Raw genomic sequence first — 25,234 nt, 5'->3', positions numbered from 1 at the left:
ACAGATGTTCTGCAGGACTGAGTGTGTGTGTGTGTGTGTGTGTGTGTAAGAGAGACGTGTAGGACATGAAGTGTGCTCAAAACCGGTTGCTTTTCTTTACAACCGTGTGCTTTGAGCCTCCTCTGTAGAAGATTTTGTGACCTTGTCGGTGATGGAGAGAGTCTGTGTGTATCCCAGCAGGCGTTCCTGTTGATTGGATAGGCCTGGCTGGCTGACTTGCTGGCCCAGAGTATCAATGCCCTTTATCTCGCCTCTCAGCCCTTACGCTTTCGACTTAGTGGCAATACAAGCACACAACAGCTTGCAAGTGGTTCGTGGCTGAAGATTTGTACCGGCAAACAAGAGTGTCTGCATGAAATCGCACATGTAAAAAGCAAGTGTAGATACGTAGCCTAAAAATTATCCACAGTTAAGGCTCTGTGATGCAGTTGCTATGGCAACTATGATAGAAATAGACGTGTATCTGCAAGGGAATGAAATGTATTGAACTGTTGTTTAGAAACTGAGAGATTTTACTCTGGTGATTGACAGGTTAAGTGAGAGACTGCATACGGATGTGTGAGCTAACTGTTTGTGTTTGTGCAATTTAAGTCTGCATTATTTTGTGATTGTGCGAGTGTTGTCCTTGGACGTTGATGTGTGGCTTCTTTGTATGTCGTGGTGAATGTGTGTGTGTGTGTGTGTGTGTGTGTGTGAGCGCGTGCGTGCGTGACACACTGCAGTACATTAAAAGTGCAGCACCATGGATGGAGGGCATAGGGCACATCATTATGATGGTAGGAGAGTGTGAGTGGGTCTGCACTGCACTCACTGGCCCTGTGTGAGAGCAGATAAGCTCAGGCAGAGACAACACAATAAATTTAATGGGAAAAGAATTCTGTTTGTAGCACCTCCATTGTTGTTCCGGCCATGATGATGTTCTGAGCGTGTTGTGTCAAACATTAACCAACGGCTGGATATTATGGTAATGATTTAAGTGGCTTTTCTTTGTGGGAAAAAAACAATATAGCTGCATTGTGTGTAAAATGGGTCTGCGTTTCAGCGTTAGGAGACCACAATAAACTGAACAAGCTTCATCCATAGTGCTGCAATCTTCCCCTAATGCAGGCGTACCTATTTGCTCACAAATTGTCTTTTATCTGTTATTGACTTATTCATTTCAGACATAACCTACCATTCCACTCAGCCCTGTCTCCTCTCCATATTGCCTTTGTACCCTGGTGCCTTCATTAGGCTACCCTAATTCATTTTCACAGGAGATGAAATAAGAACAAAGGAGCTGTGATAAAGCCCTGAGCCCAGACATGCAAAAATTGCATTTGCAATATTACTATAATCTTAGATTTTATGGTAGAAATGGGTGAAAAGCAGTGGAATAGCAAGAGCTTCAGAGAGGGAGGGGAGTTGGAGGGATGTGATGGAGAGAGATGAGGGAGGGGGTGCAGGAATATGAGTGTGTATGCATTTTCAAGGCGGTCTTTCTGTTGCAAGAAAAAAAACAGTAGTCTAACAGGAAAACGAATAGGTCGAGCTGCTGATGAAGGCATGCAAATGCAATTTACAGACGGAAACTGACGTTTGAGATCTTTATGTGCTAGTGGAGGCTTGTGAGATGGCAGTGTGTTTAATTTTAGTTGGAGATAGGTGGAATCACCTCAGCGGTGTGTGAAAGAGGGAGCGAGAGGCGAGGGAACAAGAGGGGAGGGGGCGGGGGTGTATGGACCTCACTGGCTACGGGACCTACAGGCACCCCGATTGTGCTCTGCTCTCATCATTTTTGGAGGTGAGGACAAAAGAAAAAAGGGGAAATCGGAAGAAAGGCCCGGGATCGGAGTGTCGTGACGGGCCCCCCGACTTCGCCGCCGCTGGTCGGGGTTGTCTGGACTCAAAAGGGTGAGGGGAAAGCGGCGGAGCAGTCGACTCGAGACTGGGGTTTCCTGCCACAGCAGCGGGATTGTCACAAAACAGCCTTTCACTCTTCGAGGGGCCTTGTATTGCTACGTTTTCAGGTATGCATTTAGAGTCTGTTAGCTAGCCTGGCGTTAGCTCTGTTTATTCAAGCAAAATGTCAGGCTGCGTGATGATAATTTTCTGATGCAGTACCCCACACCAGGTCTCTGCCAGCAGACGTTATTTATGCTAGCTAACCCATTTACTCTGAGCCCCAGTGAATTTGTGAGGGGGGAAACATCTGCACCTAATCACCTCTCTTTTGTAGCTAAACGCTGCTTGGCTGCCTCGTACCTTTAGCCTGCTAGAACTATCGTCTTCTGCTCCTTCTCAAATGCTTGTGTGTAATAATGCAATAAACGCAAATTAGCTGGCTTGCTAGGATGCTAGCTGGTAGCTTAGCTAGCTTCCAGCATATGCGGCTACATATTTAATTTGCAGTATGTGAGGTGGCTAACGCTAACCTCACAGAGCTAAGAGAGGCAGCACTACAAAGCTAATTGTAATGCGTATATCTTGCTGTTGGCTAATGTGGCTACTGAGGCTATGGTACAAAAGCTCAGTGTTGTGTTGATGACAACGTGACACGACAAACCATCAGAATATAGCAGAGCTGGGGTTTAGTCGTTATCTGCACAGAAAACATTGCGTATGCTCTTATCAATTAGGCAGCTGTGCAATTGATTGACTTGCTGACAGACTGCATTGAGCCAGTTTTTATTAATGCTGCACCGTTGTGTGTATTGTGAATGCTGCTGCCTGCTCGTGCACAGTGAGCTGCTGTGATTAATTAGTAATCAAGGTAGGGGCTAATAGACGGATGGAGATCAATAGTGTCCTTCTAACTTTTCCAATTGTGCACTGCATCACCCACTGGCTTTGACCCTTTGGATGTGACACCTGAGCGTAGACCTCAGCCAGATTCACAAGGTATAACCAGTTTGTTTTGCAGCCCTCCTGGTCCTGTTTTTCTCCATTCAGCTGCTCGTCACTTTTCCTGTTTCGGAAAAAGCAAAACATTACACTGGTGAAGATAGTTTCACACTAATGATGAGATTGACAGACGTATAACACCACTTGCCCATACACTTATAGTTGTAATCATACACAGTGAGGGCTTGTTATTGCGTGTCTCAGTGTAAGTCGACACCACTATAACAAAAGTCGCCCCAAAGTTGTGTTAGGGCTATTAACCGTTTTACAGTGTATCAGAGGGAGACAATAGAGGCTTGTGTCACACATGGCAATTACGGGTACTGACCTCATAAAGATGGCGTCATGCCTTTTAATTATCACCCATAATCATTAAAGCCCATTAAAACAGGTTAAAGACACTAACATTAACAGTCTTTAGTCTCATTTTAAAGAGGTGGGAGATGGACTGCTCCTGTCGCAGCTCCACAGGGTTGTTTGTTTACATGTGAAGTAGCGTTTGTGACCTTGTCTGTGTTACTTTGTTGCCTTAATTGCATGCTGCTGCTCAGACTTTTTTCTCCAGCAGCTCTGTTTGTTATCAGTCAGAAGAGTCGGCTCAGGCGTGTGTTGTTAAGGCTCCAACCACAGTAAAGGCAGTGCATATTAAAATAGAAGTGTTTATATGAGCTTTTTTAAGATGATTGGATGGTGTAATGTTAACATTAGAGGTGGTTTGGTGAATATATTTGTGTTGGATCTGTGTGATTTTAGGGGTGAAAATTAGTTGACTTATGGGAGATGCTGATGCAATCTGTAATATATGATCCCAGATCAGCACCTCTTTTCAATAAACAGCCTCAATAATTTGGAGATAAGATTATCTAAATTGGAGAATACCAAAACAAAGGCTAAAAACAAATTTCATTAAATTTGATTGTAGTTGCACTGAGAAATATGCCGTAATACCTATTTAATTTCATTAACCAAGCAGTAACACAAGGTGTAGTAAATAAATAGTACCTTTTCATTTGTGCTTGCTAACTTTTTTTGATTCATCTTTTGTATTTGCAGAGTTGTGAAGGCCAGCGGCTTCTGGAAAATGAACTTATCTGCATGGAAATACTGAAGAGAGAACAGGAGCTTGAATTGACTGAACTTGAAGTGGAATAAATGGATTACCCTCCTTTTGGAAAATTGTTGCCATGGAACTAGGTAGAATTAAATGATGGTTGGCAGAAAGAAACAAAGGTAAGACAGCTACATGCTGAAGATACAGGAGAGCACCAAGAAGAATCTGAACACAGAATCGAGGAGAGAACAGTTACTAAATAGGGACCAAAGACTTCTACAGTCCGAATGAATGCATGCCGTAGCAAAAAAAAAAAGAAAACCGTATTTGAAAGGGAATGACCAAGAAAAAGAACATCTCAAAAAGTATTACACTCTGCATCCAAGAGCTGATGAGAATATCAATGGAGTGTTTGCCTCTGGGAGTGTTTAGTGAGGGTCTGTTTTCAGACCTCTTGATCCGAGTTACTGCAGCTTCGGTCTCACACAGGTGTGAGTCAGGTCCTGGCAAACATATTGACGAACTGAAGGATTGTTATGACAGAAAACATTCTCAATGGTTTTATTGAGGGTTTTTTTTTTTTTTTTTTTTTTTTTTTTGCACAAGATGCTCTTGGACCACAACACAGTTTAATCCTAACATAGCTCTGTTTGCTTGAGCTGTTATTATAGCGGAGCGTGTACATGTAAAGACATTTGAGGTTAAACATCTCACATGGTGGCGCGTCAGACGTCCATGATATCATTGCCTGCTCAGTGCCAAACTGCTTCAGCTTCATGGGAATGACTGCACTGTTTTAGTCTTGTATTTTTCTGCAGTAGAAACCTGCTTCTTCTTTTTTTTTCTTTTTCTTTTTTCTTTAAATTCCATTTTGAGGACCCAGCTGTAAACTGAACTTTTTTCCAAAAAAAAGAAAAGAAAGTGAAAACAACCACACCGCCATCAGATTGAAGACTTTTACCATTTGGCCTTTTCATATATTGATAAAATCATTGTCTGTTCGAACTCCCTACCCACTTTCTACTACAAAAAAGTTATTGTAACATCTGCGGTATATGTATTCCTCAGCTTGAACTCTTTGGTTTTTCAAAGCATTTCCTTGTTTTACTGCCAGGCCATAGACTCTCTCTTTGTCATTTATGGTTACTGCCGTAAGCCTTCCAGTTTCTGATCAGAAGCATTCCCTGGTATAGTCACTGACAGATATTTCCGTTTTCAATCCAAACTTGGAAAAACAATGCAGAATTTTTCAAACAGCCCGGCTCCCCCTTCTCTCCCCCCGGGGTTCAGTGGAAGGGGTGGAGGGGGAACTCCATATCCCCCTCAGCCAGCAGATCCCCAGATCTCCCCAAGGATGACGGATGATTACGCAGGGATGCAACAGCAGAGCCTGCACAGAGGCCACCACCACCCCAGTCAAGCCAGCCACATGCTTGCTTACAGTGCTAGAAACAGAGGGGCTGTTGAGGCAGCGCCAACACAGGGTAACATTCACAGCGCCAGCACTAACAACCCTTACAGGAAGGAGGCCATGGATTATTATTTTTCAATGGGTGGAAAGGACAGGCACAGAAGAGGGGGCATGGCTTACGGGGCAGGATTTGGGTACCCTAATATCGATGGACATATACCTCACCAGTACCGACATGCTGGATCTGGCTCTGCACCATCGTCTGGCCTGATGTCACCATATCCAGTAGACTATGGCTCCAGTGCTGGTTCAGGTGGAGGTGCTGGTGCTGGAGCGTTCTCTCCTTCTCATCAGTATAATATGAGTCAGAACGCTGCAATGCAGTCAGTGCCGGGATCCCAGATGCAGCACCGCCAGCTTGGACAAACCTTCCCAGCTGTCCACCATGCACAGCAGCATAGAAGCTATCCGCACTCTGGGCACAGAATGACCCCTCAGTACCCACACTACTCCCCACAGGGTGGAGCATCCACAGGGTCATCAGGAATGTACAGCCCCCCTCCACAGAGATATCTCGATGGGGCTGCTAGCACGGGGTTCGATCCCAAAGTCAACAGTTCTCCCAGCGTCAACTCCAGTTCAAACTCAGTCTCCAGTTCAGTTGCTGCTAACAATGTGGGGCCAATGGAGAATGTTCAACAGAGTTACCATGCTTCAAATTATCCCGGATATTCCCCACAGACACTTTCACTTCACAAGCAAGCCACACTACAGCACCGCAACTCGCAGCACAATTTAGGGGTAGGTTATGACAACTCTCTCAAGATGCAGCACCAGGGCCCGTCTCCAGGCTCTGTATATGCTAAACATCATCAAGCCTCCAATCCCAGTATACCTCAAGCAGCATCTCAAGAAATAGCCAAATCCCCAATGCACCCCAATGCTCAACAAACCCAAATTAACCAAAACTTCAGCCCGATTTCCAACCCTTCACCAGCTGCGTCTGCAGTGCATTCCCCTAGTTGTAGCTCGTCTCCTTCCCCTTTGATGGGTGTCTCCGAGGTACACGGAAACCCCTCAGGTCATGGTCCTTCACACCCTCCTACATCAAACCCCCGTAGCAGCCATGGTCAAGGTAGATTACTGCAGACCATGCCACAGTTGAGTCCCACACCCAATTCAAACAGCAGCATCAGTAGTTGTGGTAGCAGTGGCAGTCATAAAACTCACAACATGAGTGCAGTTGGAGGAAGTAGTCTTCCTCCAACAGGCCGCAACAAAGTAGGTCTAGGCACAGGAATCGCATCTCGAGAGGAAGGCTCCTCTATTTATTCATCCTCTCCCCTTGACAAAATGCAAGATGCTGGCCTGAATAGTCTTAATGCCTTGAGCTCACAAGTAGCCAATTTACCAAACACAGTTCAGCATATGCTCCTCACCGACTCAGTGCTTTCACAGAAGAAGGGGAAAGATGCGGGGCAGATGCAACAGGCAACACATGGTGTGCCGCCATCGCAACCAAGGAGTCGAAATGCAAGTGCAGCCTCAAGCACTAGCACGGTTAAAGATGGAAGTGCACTGGGGATCGGGGATGGCGCCAACTTAGATGCTGGTGCTGATGAAGACTCCTCATTGATGTCAGTTGGAGGCTCATCCGGGACCAAGGTGGAGCGCGAGGAGCAGTATTCTGAGGGGGAACATGGGAGAATGAGGCAGATGAGTGGTGCAAGCAGTGGATCTGAACCAACTGGCTATCATCCTCCCTCTCAGAGTCAAACTCAGACTGGGCAAGCATCAGCTGTTAAAACAGTCATATCTGATTCACCATTAAAAGAACCGATTGTTTCCGAAACAAAAGCAAACGAAGCTCACGTTCCCTCTTCATCATCATCTCCATCCTTTGGATGTCAGTCATCAGAGACTGGCCCAACTTCACATTCGACACCTCCAGTTTCTTCATCCCCTTCCTCCACCTCCTCCAGTATTCCTCCTCCACAGCCAAATTGTGTCTCAGAGCCTGGTCTGACATATAATGACCACAGAGGTGGCCATAGGAGGACAACAGAAATAAAAAATGAAGTCATCAAAAATGAAAGTGAAGGCACGGTTGACAAAACAGAGAAAGGCAGTGGCCAAATGCAGCGAGATGGCGAAGCCAATTCACAAAATTGTCAGGACAAAGAAAACAGGTTGCACACTGCATCCAGATTACACAATAATGAGAGGGAAGAAAAGCACACATCTGAGGAACAGCAGAGTGCCAGCAGTGTCGGTGTGATTGTTTCAGCTCGGTCTGAGGGAAGTCACGCTGAAAAAAGCAAGCATCCCCAAGACAACTGTATAGAAGATAAACACTCTTTCTTAAGAGAGCCGAGCAGCCACAATGGGGACGAAGGTGTAGATCTGAGTATATATTCCTCTCTTCACCAGAAATCAAATTTTGGACGGCCTCAAAATCCTCCCCAGTCCGGACCACATAAATATGGCTACCCAGAATCAACATATGGCTCAGATTTGTCAATGAAAAACAGAGGGAGAGCCGGCCAAGGGGGTGTAATGGAATCAAATTCCAGATACTTGGGGTACCAGCAGTCACAAACCAGTTATGGCTCTGTGCATCCAAAAGATGCTGGTTCTGTAGCAGAGGCTTTGGTGAAGAGAGGGCAAGGAGCAGGGGCTAAAGGCCATGAGGATAACTCACAAATGCAGCAATTTCCAAGCCTTTTACAAGAAGTTCTTCAAGGTTACAATTTAGATAGACGTTACGGCAGACCAGAGCAGGCATTTCCTGCCCATCTCCAGGTTCAACAGCAGTTTCAAACCAGACACCCATATGGCATGAGTGAAAGTATGAGGATGCAAAGTGGAGGGACTGAGGCCTCAGCTCATTTTGGACAAATGGGGAGCTCTGGAAAGACCCCACATTCAAGCCAGAGGCATGGAAGTGAGCCTGATTTTACCCCAGATGCTCAGGCCTCAGTGAAGTCAGAAGTGTCAAGTACTAAGATAATGCAAAATGCTGAAAAACCTGAAGCGGGTGTGTCCCAGAGCCATTTACAGCAGGCTACAGAGTCTCAGCTACCCCCAACAAAACATATAAACTTAGCTGACTATTCTCTACCACAGAGAAAAGCATTATCTAATGTGCCCGCTCCATCCTCTGCTGTGCAGGAGCTCCTTTTGCAAGAGCCAGAGCCGCTAACAGGCAGCATTGGTCAAACTGAGTCTCAAAAATCATCAGGCTCCATATTAGCCCCATCAGAGCGGCGCTCTGTCATCTGTGATGTGTCGCCAAACCGACGCAGCACACCAGAGAGGGATAGGGAAAGTGACAGAGAGAGGGAGCGGGAGAAAAGTCAGAGTGGAGCCTCTGTGATTCAACAGCCATTTTCCTCTCTAGCAGCAGCCAGTGATCTGAGTAAAAAGGATATTGGAGAGAAACAAGTGGTGAAAATGGAATCGGCATCAAAAGAGGCTGGCCCAGACGCAGCAAATTTACAAACTGATCATCATGGCAGTGGTGGAGCTAATGAGGCTGATATTGAGTATCATTCCAAGTCTGTTCTTTCATCTGTTGTCATGAATGCTGACCCCTATAGGCGAGGTAATGTTGACGTTACGCCCCTGCCTTCACATCCTTTGAGTACTAACCCTTTATCTTCACCTTCAAGGCATCAGTCCTATCTCCATGGTGTTGATTTGTCAACTGGAAGTGGCAGCAGTTTTCCTGGATATCGATTTGGTGATGCAAGAGAAGGGAATGTGATGCCACGCAGTAACCCCCATTTTCCCTCCCACCATCCATTCCACAATTTATCCCCCCAGACTCAATCCACAAATAAGCTTCAAATGTATCCTCACCCTCGTGCCCCGCCTCATCACCCCCATGACATGAATGACTGGGTGAAAGCAATGAACAGGCCATCAAAGGAAATGATGATGCAGCCCGGTTCTTCTCCAGGAAGACACAAGGTCAGCCAATCAGAGCAGAGACAGAGGATGGTCTCACAAACTGACATACCCAGCGAACAGCACCCAATCAAACCTTCCCTCCATCATCAAAGCGCTTTCTTTGATTTGAAAATGTGGGAGTCGTCACACTCTGGAAGAGAAGGTGCTAGAATGATAGAGGGAGACTCCTTCTTCAGAACACAGCCGCCTCCTCCTCCACCTCCTCCTCTCCCTCCTGCCCCCGTAGCTTCACATGTCCCTGTTCCTCCACAAATGACTCACGGCCAAAATGCTGCTGAACCTGAGGTCTCCAGAGGAGCCATAGAGGAAGTCAAACACCCTGTCCCACTTCCTCCACCTAGCTCCACTAAGCCTTCTGCTGACATGAACTCCACTCAGCCACAGGTGCAGCGTCAGACTAAAGCCGGGGGTTCTGGAGACACAAATCCGCTAATATTGCGAAGGAGAGTTCGTTCTTTTATCTCTCCCATTCCCGCCAAAAGGCAACTCCAAGATGCGCCTCAGCAGAGGGCTGCCACAAATTCACATCACTCCCCTGGGGCTCAGTCAGAGTCGAGCCATCACAATGAAGATGACTCATCCAGTTCTGATATCCCATGTCCCAGGCTCTCTTCCCCTCTGCCCGGAGAGAACACCTATTTACAACCTCTATCTCCATCGAGTGGTAATACTAAGGCTTTGCCTCCCAGGAAAGGACGAGGTTTGAAACTAGAGGCAATAGTGCAGAAAATCACGCCAAATATTAAAAAGCCAGCAGGCCATGTTGATGATGAGTCAAATCATTACCCGGGCTTCTCTCACTCAGAAATACCACCGTTTAATGATTCACAGGACCAAGACTTGGCACATTTCCCTAGGGTCGCAGGAGGGGATGATAGTTACATGGATGAAAGTCACTCATTAAACGACATGATTCCCTTCAGAGGAGTTGATGAGACAGGGCCTCTGCCTCCCTCTGCCTACCCATGTGACCCTCATCAGACTTCCCAAACTCTAAAACAAGACTTTGACTTTGGATTAGGAGCTGCTGTGGCCTCTGCATCTGGTGACAAGGAGGATTTTGCTTTGCTTGGACCTTTACCCCCTCCTCCACCTCTGCCTCGCCCGGTCCAGGGCTCTCCACCTCCATCCTCATCTGCCCTGTCAGACATTCAGCATTTCACCAACACTTACCAGCAGCTTGAGACAAGAAGAGGAGAGCAGTCTGCTGCTAACCTTCTTCGACAGAAACTTCAAGAATCTGGCATGGGATTTGATGATTATCCTGGCAGTGACTACTATGGAGCCACCCCACCCCACCATAGTCAGGCTCAAGGACACATGCTAAATAGGCAACATCAGATGTCCTCTGGTCGGTCCAGTTTGTCGCCACAAGATTCTAAGCCACCAGAGAGTCTGGTGCCTAAAGGCTATTTCCCATCTGGCAAGAAGAAGGGCAGGCCCGTAGGGAGCGTGAATAAGCAAAAACGGGCCCAGAACCAAGCCCAAACACAAGGGCAGAGCCAGCCTCAAGCCCAGGCTCAGAGCACAACTCAGAGTGCTCCTCCAGCCCCACCCACTCCAACTATAGCTGCTGCCACAACCCCTCCGTTGGTGCAGACCGCCAGCAGCACACCACCCCCTGCTGCACCCCCTCTGACAGACAATAAAAGCACTCCCCCGCTGACCCCACCTATTTTAACCCAGGTAGTGAAAGTGGATGTTGAGAGTGAGGACACACAGCCAGAGATCGAGGTCAAACCTGTGCGAAGGAGACGCAGAGGTGTGAAAGATGAAAATGAGCCCCTAGAAGCCAGAGGACGACAGAGGAGGAGAAGGAGGGGAGCAGCACCGACGGCGCCACCGGTGGCCAAAGACGACCCAGATACACCTTTAGGTGCAGGAGGGAGCCCTGGCACAAATAAAGTATTCATGGACCCAAATAGAAAGGGCCCGTTTGTTCCACACATACATGTGGAGAACAAAATACCAGAGATTGGGGCAGTGTGCACCATTGTAAATGCTGAGGAGGAGAAGATGAAAGGAGAGCGAAGTGCAGTCGGAGGGAAAGCAGGCGGGAGTGGAATTGATTCTCTCCTGACCTCAGCTCTTTCCTCCCAGTTATCTAGGAGAGACAGAGAATCAGAGAAAAGGGAGACAGACGAGGTGGAAACTACACTTCAGTCAGGAAAAGCACTTCCTTCATCTGGCTATGTTGTTTCAGGCCCCGTGATTACAGAGACCAATCACTCTGGCCGCCTGCTCTGCTGCCTCTGTCAGAAATGGGCAAATTACAAACACCTTGGAGATCTCTATGGACCTTTCTATCCAGCTGAATATGCTGCAAAGCTCCCCAAGAACCAGCCCCAGGTCCGACAATGCCAGCCGACCACAGGCACAAACAAAACAGGACCAAATGCAGACATAAGCTCAAATGCTTTGAACACCATCCAAGACTCACAAACACAAGATGCTCAGTTTACAAAGCCCCCAACTGAGAGTGAGTATGCCGTCAGCTTAGATTCAAACCCAATATCTCTCACCACTACAGTCAGACCTGCCCCCACGGCCGATAGAGAGGAAATGATGATGCACATGACTGGCAAGTTCAGTAACACTGCCTCCTCTTCCTCCTCCTCTTCGTCCTCTTCATACGCCAGTAAAACAAAATCTCTAACCTGGGACATGAATCTAGATATCCGGCCTATCCCCGAGCTGAAGAGAGAGCCAGACCTTGAGATCGACCAGCAACAGCCGCAAATCCAGCAACAGCTGCAGCAGCCAACAGATGAAGCTCAACAACGACCTCAACACAGAAAGCTGACCTCACACCCCCGCTTTAAAAGGAGGCACAAATCTAGTGAGGAATCCCCCAGAATGGTGCCATCCAACAGTAAGGCGTCGCTGCCCTTCCAGCCCCCTCCGCCCGCCTTGGATTCCCTGGGACCCTTGGCACAACTCGCCCAGCTGCCTCAGATGCCCATGGACCCAGAGGAGCTGTGGGTCCACGAAGGATGTATAGTGTGGACCAGTGGAGTGTATCTTGTCAATGGCAGACTGTATGGCCTGCAGGAGGCACTAGATGGCACCAGAGAAACAGTGAGTGTCACTTGTATCTGTTTGACCTGTTTTTATTTTGGGATATTTCAGATTTATTTCTGATGTTGACTGTTACTGTTTGAAAAACATAACAAATGCTGTACAGTATATTAATTTCTTCTTTGCCATTCTGTCTGTCTCTGCTCAGTGCTGCTCATACTGTGAGATGGTGGGCTCAACCCTGGGCTGCTACAGTAAAGGCTGTACACTCCGCTACCACTACCTGTGTGCTATTGAAGCAGGTGAGTGGACGCCTTACTCACAAGCACACTGTAGAAAGCAAGATAAAACAAAATCTGGGTCCTAGAATTTAAAATTCTGTAATTTTGCATTTCAAAACAATTTTGAAGTCCACATTAACAAGGTGAAGCAATTCTTACCAGGGTTTTGACTGGAAATCAAATGAATGCAGAGAAATTTACTTTATGATCTTGACATATAGATTTATTTCTTTCGAATCAGTGCTGCACTGCTACAACAGTGTGGTTGAAGAGACAAAATACCAGCATGCAATTAATTAACTCTGAGACCCACATACTGTGGACCATTTGTCTTTTTTGGGGAGGGACAGGGGATCTTTTTGCAGGTCAGCAGTGTATGCCACAAAGAAGTGGTACATATCACCTGAAAGCTGGAAACCAGAAGATTAATTTGAGATGCAGCTCAGTTTTTCTAGTCATAAATCTGTAATCAACAGTGCATAGTTTGTGCCCAAAAGTGTATGGGATTAACATAAAATGGACATGTTTGTAAAGGGGAGACTCATGGGTACCCACAGAACCATTTTCATTCAAATATGTTGAGGTGAGAGGTCAAGGGACCTCTGTGAAAATGGCCATGCTGTTTTTCTCTCGGAGCGTTATTTAGCCGCCTTCATAAGAAGCTAGATCACTGGGTAGTACCTTTTTTCTTCTGTGAAAAAAAGTTTCACATATTGGCCTAGCAGGTGTTTTTTTTTTTTTACCGGTATGTCAAGTGTAAGGACATTCTTGTAAAGCCACAATGGATGGTTTTGTTAGTATTTGAGCAAGAGGCTCTAACATACCATCCGCCTTAGAAAATACCATCGAAAATTTTCAGAGAATTCTTGGTAGTTCAGCTCATATTCATACAATAGACACAGAAGGGGTCCCTGCTCCATCTCTCTTTTAGCAAAGTGTCCTTAGACTGAAAAATGTTAAAGATCCCTGATGTAAAATACTGCTTCCCAGTGATAGATGTTTGTGCCCGTTTAAAACACAAATGTTGTTTTTCACTGTAAGAGCTCTGTAATGCAATATCTCTACCATCTATTCTGTCTCTCTTCAGATTGCTCTCTGAATGAAGATAACTTCTCTCTGCGGTGTCCGAAGCACAAGGTAAAGAAGGAGAGGTTGGTCTTAGTTTTTTGTGATTCAGTGAAAATCCTTTCTTTTTCATTTGCCACTCTAGTTCCTCACTGCACAATCACTGCTCTTTCATCGATTCTTTCAATCTCTGTCTCTAACCCCCGACAATTTTCCCGCTGTCTGTCTGTCTCTCTCTTTTTCCACTCAGTTTACCCAGAGCATCCGGCCAGCCAAGTCAGTGTACCTGGAGCAGTCAGAGAGAGGCTGAGAGAAATGCAGAAGAAGAAGAGACGCAGGAGTCTGGGAGCTGTAAGTTCAGACTCTGCTGTATTTGTTTGTATTTGCAGCATGTGTCATAGAACATTCTGGGTAGCCTCATAAACACCTTATTTGTTCATAGAATTGTTGAGTGGTGCAGAAGGACAAAAATCATTTGCCCCATCCATAAATACGATTATTAATATTGGATGCACCCATTTATTGGCCAAACATCAGCATCAGCCAATATTCGCCTCGTTGAGTGATCGGCAAATAAGATGACATTCACTGACGACATTGGCTGATGCTTTGCTGTTGTGTGCAGTTTTACGCAGGCTACAAAGTAAGGTTGAGACTAACAGCATCCCAGGGACAATAGAAAACGTGTTTTAAACAAACACAGGTCCTTGACTGTAGGCGGGCGCAGTGAACTCTCGATCGACACGTCAGAGGATGCTCCCTGTTGTTTACCTAATAATTCTATATTCTCAACAACAAATCTGTGTTTAAATCATCAGGAGGAGAGCTAGTTAACGTTAGCTGCCAGCAGCTGGTGGCTAGAACTAACTGCTGGCAGACAGTGCATTGAGTTACAGTACGATGCGTTCAAGCTCTAGTCAGTAAAAACAAGTATTGGGTGAAGGTAAATTATAACATTCTCATGATGTGTTCAAATGTGATCTTGTAAAATGTCATTTTTGGTGGCAAACTTGGATGAATACAGCTGTTTGAAGGATAAAATAGATATTAGGGAAGGAATTATATATATATATATATATATATATATATATATATATATATATCTCTATCATCTATCACAACAGCATCTGCGAGCGATTAAGTAGTGGACAGTTTTCTTTCTGCTACTGCGGCTGAGGACAAACCCCAGCCCCCCACGCCCCCAGAAGCGCCAGTATCAGGCCCGTAATCTGCAGCAATAGTTTTGCTATTGTATCTGATGCCGCAAGCTAATCTGTCAAGAACACACACTAATAATCTTTTATATACAATATAAAGGATATATTATATATGATATAAAGGATCTGGTTATGACAAATAATAAAATAGACGTTGATTGCTTGCTAACTCTTGATTTTCCTGCCCCTCTCCCTGCTACTCTCCTAGAGTTTAAATTCCTCTGATTTTACCGCTTCACGTGATGAAATTTTAAAATTTGCCCATTCATTATAATTATCACAAATAGCCAAGTGTCACTGCTGTTTGATTGTTGTTGTTTTTTTTTAAATGAAGTAGGCCCACTTATTTGTCAGTTGTGTCTAAACAGAGAGTGAGAGATACATACACACACAAGTAGAGAGACAGACAGAGAAATGATAAGAATTATCTTTGTGTGATTAGATAAGGGCATGATGATGTAATGTATACAAAATTAATGGAAACAAATTCATATATTATGTTAAAGGTCACACATATTAGTTGTTTATCACATGTAGTAGACCATTTCTGTGGTGGCAGGTAATGCCAGAGCTTTCCATCAGCCATCACCACAGGTATATTCTAGACCTGCTGGAAACACTGGTTATTGTGCTCTGCAGCCAGCTCCCCAGTACAAAACCCACCTCACCACCCAACAGGTTTAATCACCACAAATACATTTTCATCTGGCAAACATCATTTGGTAGAAGCCCGGTTTCTCATTAATGGACCTTCAGTGAATAGGCACTAATTTGTTGCCTCGGAGCTGTTTACACCTTTTCTATTCAGACAATTTAATTTCACAGAGCAATATAATAGCTGCTGTACTCTTTGTTGGCTGGTCCTTGGAAAAAAAAAAAAATCCTGCTCTCACTCTCCTCCTCACGCCACCTCAGTGGCTGTGCCGCTGCCTGTCACTCCCTTTCACTACCTCCCCCTCACTTTCAGTCCAGCCTGTCCTCATGGAAACTAAAGACACACCGAATCTCTCCTATTCTTTCTCTTTGAGTGAGATTACAGCAGAATGTGGACAATATGTTGCCTGATACCAGACAGCTGTCAACTCGTTATACCCCGTTTCCATCTTCATTCTGACATTGCGTCCACTCCAACAGATTTTTGTAGGAGGAAGGAGGATTCAATTTTCCCTATCCAGTCACCAGAGACCAACCTGTCCGCCTCAATCTAACGCCATTTTAAGTCCACACTGCTGCATAGTGATGCCAACATACCTGTTTTGCCAGGGCTTTAAGAGTAGAGTGGAGCAAAATAAAAACAAGCTACGATGTCAGGTGATATTGAGAAGACATTTCGATTCAGAACAGCCTCAGTAGCAGCGTCTATCTTATCCATAAAATGTATATAAAGATGGATGACGCGTCTCCACTTCCTCCCACTGTACAAAATCAAGCCAGAATTTCCCCGATACAGCTGCTGCGATTTTGTGTTGATGTCATTTGGCGCAGAGTCTGCACAGTAGCGATCTCTGTTGGCTCTGTGGCCTGTCCGACCAATCAAGAGCACACCAATTGGCGCACACAGCCATCAGTCATGATGTCAGACCCCCATTTTATAGCATCAAATAACCATTTCCAGCAAACTTACCGAGAACATGATCACTTGAACTTAAATCTGCTTGGTAAGAACTGCCTGAAATGACAGAAACCATCTTTGATTTTTAAGTCCGACCCATGTACCATCCGCTGACATGGAGGAACTGGGGTCGATGACCTATTCTGCAGCGAGCCACCAGGAGGCGATCGAAATGTTTTGGCTTCACTTTTGGGGAGCTGTCATGTCGTCCTTCTTTATATACAACAGGGGTACAAACATACCACGTTCCGTTTTGCATCGACTCTGCATGCTGTGTGACGGAATGCAACTCATGTCCGTCAATAATTGTATCACATTTCTTTTTTTGACCTCCGCTGTCCACTGTCACCACAATCAAGCTTGCTCTATCTAACTGCTGCTTGGCGCGATTATCAGTGGCACTTGTTAGATGCTACAGAGGAGAATTTCACACTTACTGCAAAGAGAGTCTGCAAGAATGTGGCAGCACAATGCTGAAGCAGATCGGTGCAGCGGAAGTTTCGTTGAAAGTAAATTTACTCAGTTAAGGAATGAGGAGAGATTGAGATAAACATTAGCACAATGAGCCGCAGGTAGGCTGCTCGACAAATAGGCAGTGGTGGAGGAAGTCTTCAGATTCTTTACTGCTCTAGGGGCAGGCTACTAATAACACCACACTGTGAAAACACTCCAGTAAAAGTCCTGAATTTAGAATAATAATTAAGTAAAAGTAGCCTCTAATTATGTACGTTTTATCAGCAAAATGCAGTCACCTTGAGTACTGAGTGTAAAAGTACTCACCGTACAGCGAAATGGTCTCTATTAGTGTTTTCCTTTTCTATCTGATCTTATTGGTTTAATATTACAGCTGCATTAATGTGTATGTGTCATTTTACTACTGTAGATGAACTCCTTTATATACTAATGGGTAGTTTAGTCCACAGCACTGGATCATATTCTATAAGATCACCATATGTTTGCAGCGTGGCTGTCCTGTGAGAGCCACAAATCTCTTAAAAATTTGACCAGTGTTTTTCAAACGTTTTGTGCCCAAGTCACACCAAAGGGCGAGCCAAAATCTCAAGGCACACCTGTATTGTAAAGGCCCAGTTGAATATTGCAGTAATAATATGTGGTTATTGCAGAACCCCACAGCACACCTGGATTGGCATCACTGCACACCATTTGAGAACCACTGAGTTTGACAAACAGCCTGTTTTCAGCTGTGTGACGACGCATTTTCCAGCTGAGTTTATTTAGCAACACATGCGGGAACACTTTATCCTGCAGTTTATCACAAACATGCAGCATCAACACATCTGGAGATACATGGCTTACACTGGACAGGAAGGGGATGAAAAGCTGGAATCTGAAAAGCAACTAAAGCTGTCAGACTAATGAAGTGCAGTTAAAAGTATAGTATTTACAAGGGCTGGGCGACGTGGACAAAAATTCATATCTCGGTATTTACAGGCTAACTGGTGATACATCAACATCAGAGAGAGAGGCCGAGGGAGGGAAGGAGTGAGAGACTCTGTCTGCGTTATATACATCTTGTATATGAAACGTCTGTTTTGTCGCTGCATTTTTTTTACACATCTGTTGCCTGCATCCAGGCGCTGTCTCAGTGTCACAAAATAGACTACAACTACCAAGAAGATCAGACGCGCTATGATCCACCTCACACATAAACTAGCAAACAAACGCTCGCCTGACACAATCAAGCAGCTCTGTCTCCCACACATGCAGCGCAGCACTGTACCGCACGTGTGCCGTGCTAATTTCGTCTCACAGACTGATGTAGCGTAGCACGTGCAACACATAGACCGATGTCACACTGTAGGCTAATGAACAGACAGATTAAACAGAGGAGCAGCTCTGTGTCTCTGTGTTGATGGAGAACTAGTGAGTGAGTGAGTGGGGCGGAGCTGTGCGTTGGTATGCCTTTTGTAATGCACCTTGACCCTATATCGATATAAATGGTTTTGTCTAAATTTAGATCTTGCTTGAAAATATATTGATGTATCGTACATAGTTGCTACATGACCCAGCTCTAATATTCACCTCTGAAATGTAGTAGATTTGAACTGAGAAACTGCAGTTTTGTGCACATATTTCTTCCCCAAGCAATCACATAGCTGTAGATGCCTGATCTGAGTGAAGTTGGACTAGTTACAGCTGTTAGATTTGTTAGAAAATTTGATTATTGCATTTAAAATGACTGCAAAGCACTGTTTGCCAACAGTAAGAGAACATGTGATTGTCTGCGTATGGGTCCAATCCCAAAGACTCCTCACAGAGGTCGTCTCCTTTAAAGAAATTGCGCTATGTGTGAAAGCAGCAATGTGTGGGTCTTTAACGATGCTAACGTCGATTTGTTTGTGTTCCTTCTCACAGGTCAGTTTGGACAATAGAAGACTGAGACACGAGACTTTGTGAAGCAGCCCCAAATGTGAAAGGACAGGACTGGCATCTGTGACAGTGAACAACAAAAGGGAATGTACAATTTCTCAACAGGAATCAGCATTATTTACATTTAAGACAATGGAAAAAAAGAAACCTTTTTTTTTTCTAAGAGAATTGTTGCTCTTTACTTAAAAGCAGAAAAAGAAAAAAACAAGGACATGCAACATAGAGGAACGGAGCTTGAAGTGAAACAAAAAAAGAAAAACTACAAAGATCGAAGCGGAATAAAATGAGACGTCAAGACTGACGGAGGAACTAAAGGAACTTTTCTGTGGAGAACAAAAGAAACAAACTTCCTCTCTAGGCTTACTTTGATTTTCCTCAGACACCCTCAATGTGTAAAACTCTTGTTTATCATCATCTGTATTATCATTTACCTGTTGTTTTTTTAGGTGTTCTTTTGCTTTGAAGAGACATATTGGGAGCAAGTTGGGTGATAAACCCAAAGAAGAAAACGAGAGAATTCTGTATCCTCTCACAAGTAGTATTTTATCTTACGATATTAGGATGACCACAATTATTATTTTAGTCCTCATTATTATTCTGTATCCTCATCAGTATTTACTCATGAAAATGAAATGGATGTATCTCACTTTATATTCAGTCAACACATGAATTGGATTTATTTTTTTCTCATTCCTGGAGAGGGAGGAGCCAGAGTGGTGATGTCTGGAATGTCAGGGTCGAGTTTGCCACAAAGACATTATTGCCTTGGAGAACGGACATCTGTTGCCTTTCAAAAGTCACGTGTATGACTGAGGAGTGTGTGTGTTGGTGTGTGTGTGTGTGCGCGAGAGAGTGAGAAACTGAAAAAAATGCCGATATCTGGGTCTTTGATTCCATTTTTGGTCCTTTTGAAAAGTGTTCTTATTTTTCATCACTGGGGTTTTTACGGTACAGATAGTATTCATGAAAAATCTGATGGACTCAATCTTATTTTTCAAGTACAAATGTTCGTAATGTGCAAAGAGAAGGACAGAGCCTTGTAAGAGGAAGAGGTAACACTATGGACTAATGCGTGTCCGCCATCTTTAACTGACAGGAAAATGATGAACAGGATACTGAAGAGTTTTCATCGGTGTGGAACTGTGTGCTGGGTGCACAAGTGCTATGTTCTGCATAGGAAGTTACGTTTGACTGACGGGTGTCAGTGCCTCGCACAGTGATGAAAACATTTTTGGAACTGGAAAACTTTGGAGAAGGTGTCATATAAGCGGCTGTGATTGGCCAACCGTACTGGCCGATGTGGAGTAAGCCTTACCAAGTACTTCTGAATGGTTTCATTCTTTAGTGACACAGCGATTTGATCGGGAGATGCAAAATACATTCAAAAGAAGCATTGCCATAAAATTTAAAAGTGAGTCGTACATGGTGTTGTCTTTATCATTTTTTATTGTTATTCTTGTAAAAAAAAAAAAAAAGTCAAACTGAGAAGAAGACAGTTACACTATCAAAACCATGCTGTATTAGAAACCTGTCAATATGTATATGAATTATGAATACACTTAAAAATGCTTCAAGTATGCTCTTCTTCTTATTTCTTCAACTTATTTTTGTCACTTTTGTTCTGATAAAAAGCCACCTGCTTGAGTTACTTCCTGCATTTTTCTGCCCTAATTTCTTTCCCACTTTTAGCGAACTCTGCCTTCCCCTTTTTTTTTGCACATATATTCTCAATCATCTCTCTGTAGTACATATGCACACAAGCTATCTCTGTCTCTATTTTTGTCTCCCCCCCCCCTCATTTCTTCTTCCTGCCTTTTCAGTTTGAGGCGAGTGCATAACCCCATTCTGACTCCTCCAGACTGCCTTTAGAAGACGGGTTGTGAACGCACTCTCTCGAGTCGAGAAACTGTTGTACCAGGTCAATTCTGTGTTTCCGTCAATCTGTGTCAGGGGGAAAGTGTCACACTGAAGAATTTGACTGAAAGAAACCAGAGCAGCTTCAATGTAGAAAAAAATACAGAACCAAAGTGTGTGATTTAGGCAAAAGTTCAAACATTTGGTAAAAGGCAGTGGTTATGAAAAATGGAATTTAAAAAAAGAAGATTAAACATAGTGCCATTTATATGACCGGGTATAAGTTTGCGGATTAGCTCAGGTTTTCCTTTGTCACAAATGAAACTGCTGTTGGCTCCATTATGAACCAAGATTTAATATGTTCTGTTGTAATGGCCTCACCCAGGGGTGCTTCTGCAGTTGTTATGTTCCTGCAGGTCAGGTGATTAAAGTGAAGAAGCCTTCCATAGCTTAGCTTAGATCAAATTAAATTTACAATTGGAATTTTCTTTTAAATTGAAATGGCTAGCTAGGGAAAAGTAATGGCTAAGTTAAACTGATGAAATAGCTTAAAATAATGGACATAGAATTGAAATCTTACTAGAAGTAAATGATAAACAATTGAACTCTCTTGCTAAAGGTAATGGATAAACAATTGAAATATGGTAGTTATCTTAAAGTAATGGGTCAACAATTGAAATAGCTTGTAAAAAGTAGCCTAATGGATGAATGGTACAATAACTAAATCTATTAGATCAGTGGTGACATTTCCAAAGGTAAACTGTTGAAATAGCTAAAAATATAAAGTTGAATGGTAAGCTAGCAAAAAAAAATGGGTAGCTATTGTTGATTTATATAGCCGAGAGTAATTTCTAAATGGTAAAATACCTGAAAGTAAAACCATTTACAGAAAAAAGATGAATAATTGAACTATTTTGCTAAAGGTAATGGATAAACTGTTGCAATAGTTAGCTTACAGTGATAGCAAAACAATTGACATAGCTTGCTAAACGTAATGGATAAACAACTGAAACAGGGTAGTTATCTAAAAGTAATGGTTAAACAATTGACATTGCTCGCTAAACATAATTGATAAACCTAATGGATAAATGGTGCTGTAGCTAAAACTATTGGGAAAATGGGGAGATTCCCAAAAGTAAACAGTTGAAATAGTTTACTAAAAATACTTTAAAAAAGGGTTGAAATAGCTAAAAGTATAAAATTAAATGGTAAAAATAATAAGCTATCAAAAATAATGGATAGCTAACGTTAGCTATTGTAGAATTACATAGCCAAAAGTAATGGCTAAATGGTGGAATAACTGAAAGTAAAACAATTTGTAGATTACTAAAAATGATAAATAACTGAACTCTTTTGCAAAAGGTAATGGATAACAGTTGAAATGGTTAGCTTAAAGTGATGGATAAAATAGCTTGCTTAAAGTAATGGGTAAATAATTGAAATAGCTTGTGAAAAGTAGCCTAATGGATAAATGGTGCGGGAGCTAAAACTGTTGAAAAATGGAAAAATTCCCAAAACTAAACACTTGAAATGGTTACCTTAATGACGGAAAAATTGTTGAAATAGCTAAAAGCATGCTAGCTAACGTTAGCTTTTGTTGAATCATATAGCCAAAAGTAATGGCTAAATGGTGGAATAGAGTGCCGAAGTCACACCCCTTCCGGTGAAGCTCATGGGACCTTAGATCGGAAAAAATATGAATGGCAGTGAATGAGGAGAGAAATATTATCTTTTGGTCCCGTTTGAGTTGTGACATGAAATCCAAATATGTCGTTAATGAATTTAAAACATAAATTTTAAGGTCAAGAAAGTCATACTTTGTGGTAAAACTGTTGAGATATAAGCTTTTGAAAAAAACGTAATTAGAAAAACTACACAGGAGGCGGTCGCGTATGTGACGTCATAGCTTTCGCTCGCTTCCTGCAGCTTGGAGTGACTGCAACCTGGCACAAAACACACAGACATCTTCAATCATAAATCGATTAATCATAAAACAGTGGAATTTCAGCGGGGAGGCCAAGCTGCAGGAAGCGAGCGAAAGCTATGACGTCACATACGCGACCTCCTCCTGTGTACTCTTGAGTCTTTCTAATTAAAAAGCTTATATCTCAACAGTTTTACCACAAAGTATGACTTTCTTGACCTTAAAATTTATGTTTTAAATTCATTAACGACATTTGGATTTCATGTTGCAACTCAAACGGGACCAAAAGATAATATTTATCTCCTCATTCACTGCCATTCATATTTTTTCCGATCTAAGGTCCCATGAGCTCTACCGGAAGGGCCTGTCTTCGGCACTCTATACCTGAAAGTAAAACCATTTATAGATTGCTAAAAACGATGAATAATTTAACTCTCCTGTTAAAGGTAATGGATAAACAGTTGATATAGTTAGCTTACAGTGATAGCTCAACAATTGACATAGCTTGATAAAAGTAATGGAAAACAGTTGAAATGGTTAGCTTAGAATGATAGCTAAAGTAGCTTGCTAAAATTAATGGGTCAACAATTGAAATAGCTTGTGAAAAGTAGCCTAATGGATAAATGGTGCACTAGCTAAATGGTGGAATTCCTAAAAGTACAGTAAGTAAGTAAATACAATTTATATATTACTAAAAATGATGAATAATTTAACTATTTTGCTAAAGGTAATGGATAAACAGTTGAATAGCTTACAGTGATGGCAAAACAATTGACATAGCTTGCTAAAAGTAATGAATAACAGTTGAAATGGTTAGCTCAAAGTGTTGGATAAGATATCTTACTAAAAGTAATGGACAATTAGAATAGCTTGCCAAAGGTAATGGATTAACAATTGAAATAACTTGTGAAAAGTAGCCTTTAAGTAGGCCTCTTACAAGGCTCTAAAGTAGGTTAAATGGTGCATTACCCTAATTTTTGGGGAAAGTGGTGAAATTCCCACAAGTAAACAATTGAATTAGTTACCTAAATGATGGGAAAACAGTTGAAATAGCTAACAGTGTAAAGTTAACTGTAAAAATAGTGAGCTAATGTTAGCTATTGTTGAATTATATAGCCAAAAGTAATGGCTAATTGGTGGAATACCTAAAAAGTAAAACCATTTATAGATTGCTAAAAATTACAAATAATTGAACTCTTTTGCTAAACGTAATGGTTGAACAGTTGACATATGCTAGTTATCTTAAAGTAATGGATAAACAATTGAAGTAGCTTATGAAAAGTAAGTAGTGCAGTAGCTAAAACCATTGGGAAAATGCTAAAATTCGCCAAGGTAAACAGTTGAAATAGTTAAACAATGGAAAAACAGTTGAAATAGCAAAAAGCATAAAACTTAATGGTAGAAAATAATGGATAGCTAACGTTAGCTATTTTTGTATAATATAGCTAAAAGGAATGACTAAATGGTGGAATATCTGAAAGTAAAAAAAACATTTATAGATTGCTAAAAAATAATGGAAAAAAATGAAATAGCTTAAAGTATGAAGATAAATGGTAAAAATAGTAAGCTGTCAACAATAATGGAAAGCTAACGTTAGCTATTGTTGAATTTTATGGCCAAAAGTAATGGCTAAATGGATTGCTTTAAAAAAAAAAATATGGATAAAGTATTGAAATAGCTTTAAGTATAAATGGTTGACATATCTACAAGTAATCGATAAACACTTTTTAAAATATAAAACAGCAGAATTATAGTGTTAAAGGTTGAACGTTAGCTAAAAGTAGGCTAATGGATAAATGATGAAATAACTTAGATTGTTGAACAACAGTTTAAATAGTGAGCTAAAAGTAAACTCACAACTCAAACCGACCTAACAATCTTTAATGTGTGGAAAAAAATATTTTAAGATTATACAGTTTAATATAATTAACAGTGTTAAGCAGCATCCCTGTTTAGGATATTTAAAAGTGACACATTATCCTCTGGCAGCAACACAAAACCATTGCAGTGAAGTTATTGCGGTTGACTAGCCTCCCCTCAGAGTCCCCTCATGTGAAATCACCACCTCTCAGAGTCAAATAGTTGTCACTGAAAATTGGTGTACACATATGGTGTTGCAAAGCAATATTGCCCAAGTAATCGTGTGTATCTGACATATTTATTCACCATTTCAAGGTCATGTTGATTTTCACATCAACACAGTGAGCGCTGCATGCTTTTACAGGCTGGATGGTGTTGGGAGAGGGGGGGCAGATAAGAGGAGGAGAGATGAATGAAATAGATCAAAATGAGTCTAGGAATCATAATGAAAACAGATGGAACAGAGTTGTCTGGTTTGGATTTATACGGATGGATTAAAGAAGAGGAGTGTGTGTGAGTGTGAGTGTGTGTGCACTATGCTGACAGTTGTGTTTGCCCACTGAGGTCGGATCATAAAGACTGACAGTCACTCTGCTTGCAGAGGTCAGTGTGACGGCCAAAATCCTCCATCACTCTCACTATCTGATGAAGAGTGAAAGGGAGCGCAGACGGGTAGAGGAGCAGGGCCGCATGTT

General features: G+C 42.7%; 1 protein-coding gene across 3 annotated transcripts; it reads left to right on the top strand.

Annotated features, from left to right (window-relative positions):
* Nucleotides 1–1,441: 1,441 nt before the first annotated feature.
* tcf20 (transcription factor 20) lies at nt 1,442–20,549 on the top strand. Of its 3 annotated transcripts, none has more exons than XM_050069058.1 (6): nt 1,442–1,893; nt 3,937–12,395; nt 12,544–12,637; nt 13,704–13,767; nt 13,932–14,032; nt 18,887–20,549. In XM_050069058.1, the coding sequence occupies exons 2-6, from the start codon at nt 5,172–5,174 to the stop codon at nt 18,901–18,903; spliced, it is 7,500 nt and encodes a 2,499-aa protein (XP_049925015.1). In that variant the 5' UTR covers nt 1,442–1,893; nt 3,937–5,171; the 3' UTR covers nt 18,904–20,549. The 3 variants fall into 3 exon arrangements, with proteins under 3 accessions (XP_049925015.1, XP_049925016.1, XP_049925014.1); XM_050069059.1 differs by having other exon boundaries at nt 1,442–2,009; nt 13,704–13,753; XM_050069057.1 differs by having other exon boundaries at nt 1,442–2,009.
* Nucleotides 20,550–25,234: the final 4,685 nt, after the last annotated feature.

Source organism: Epinephelus moara, chromosome 18, assembly GCF_006386435.1.
Source record: "Epinephelus moara isolate mb chromosome 18, YSFRI_EMoa_1.0, whole genome shotgun sequence".
Taxonomy (NCBI): domain Eukaryota; kingdom Metazoa; phylum Chordata; class Actinopteri; order Perciformes; family Serranidae; genus Epinephelus; species Epinephelus moara.
This window is presented reverse-complemented; position numbering and strand designations above follow the sequence as displayed.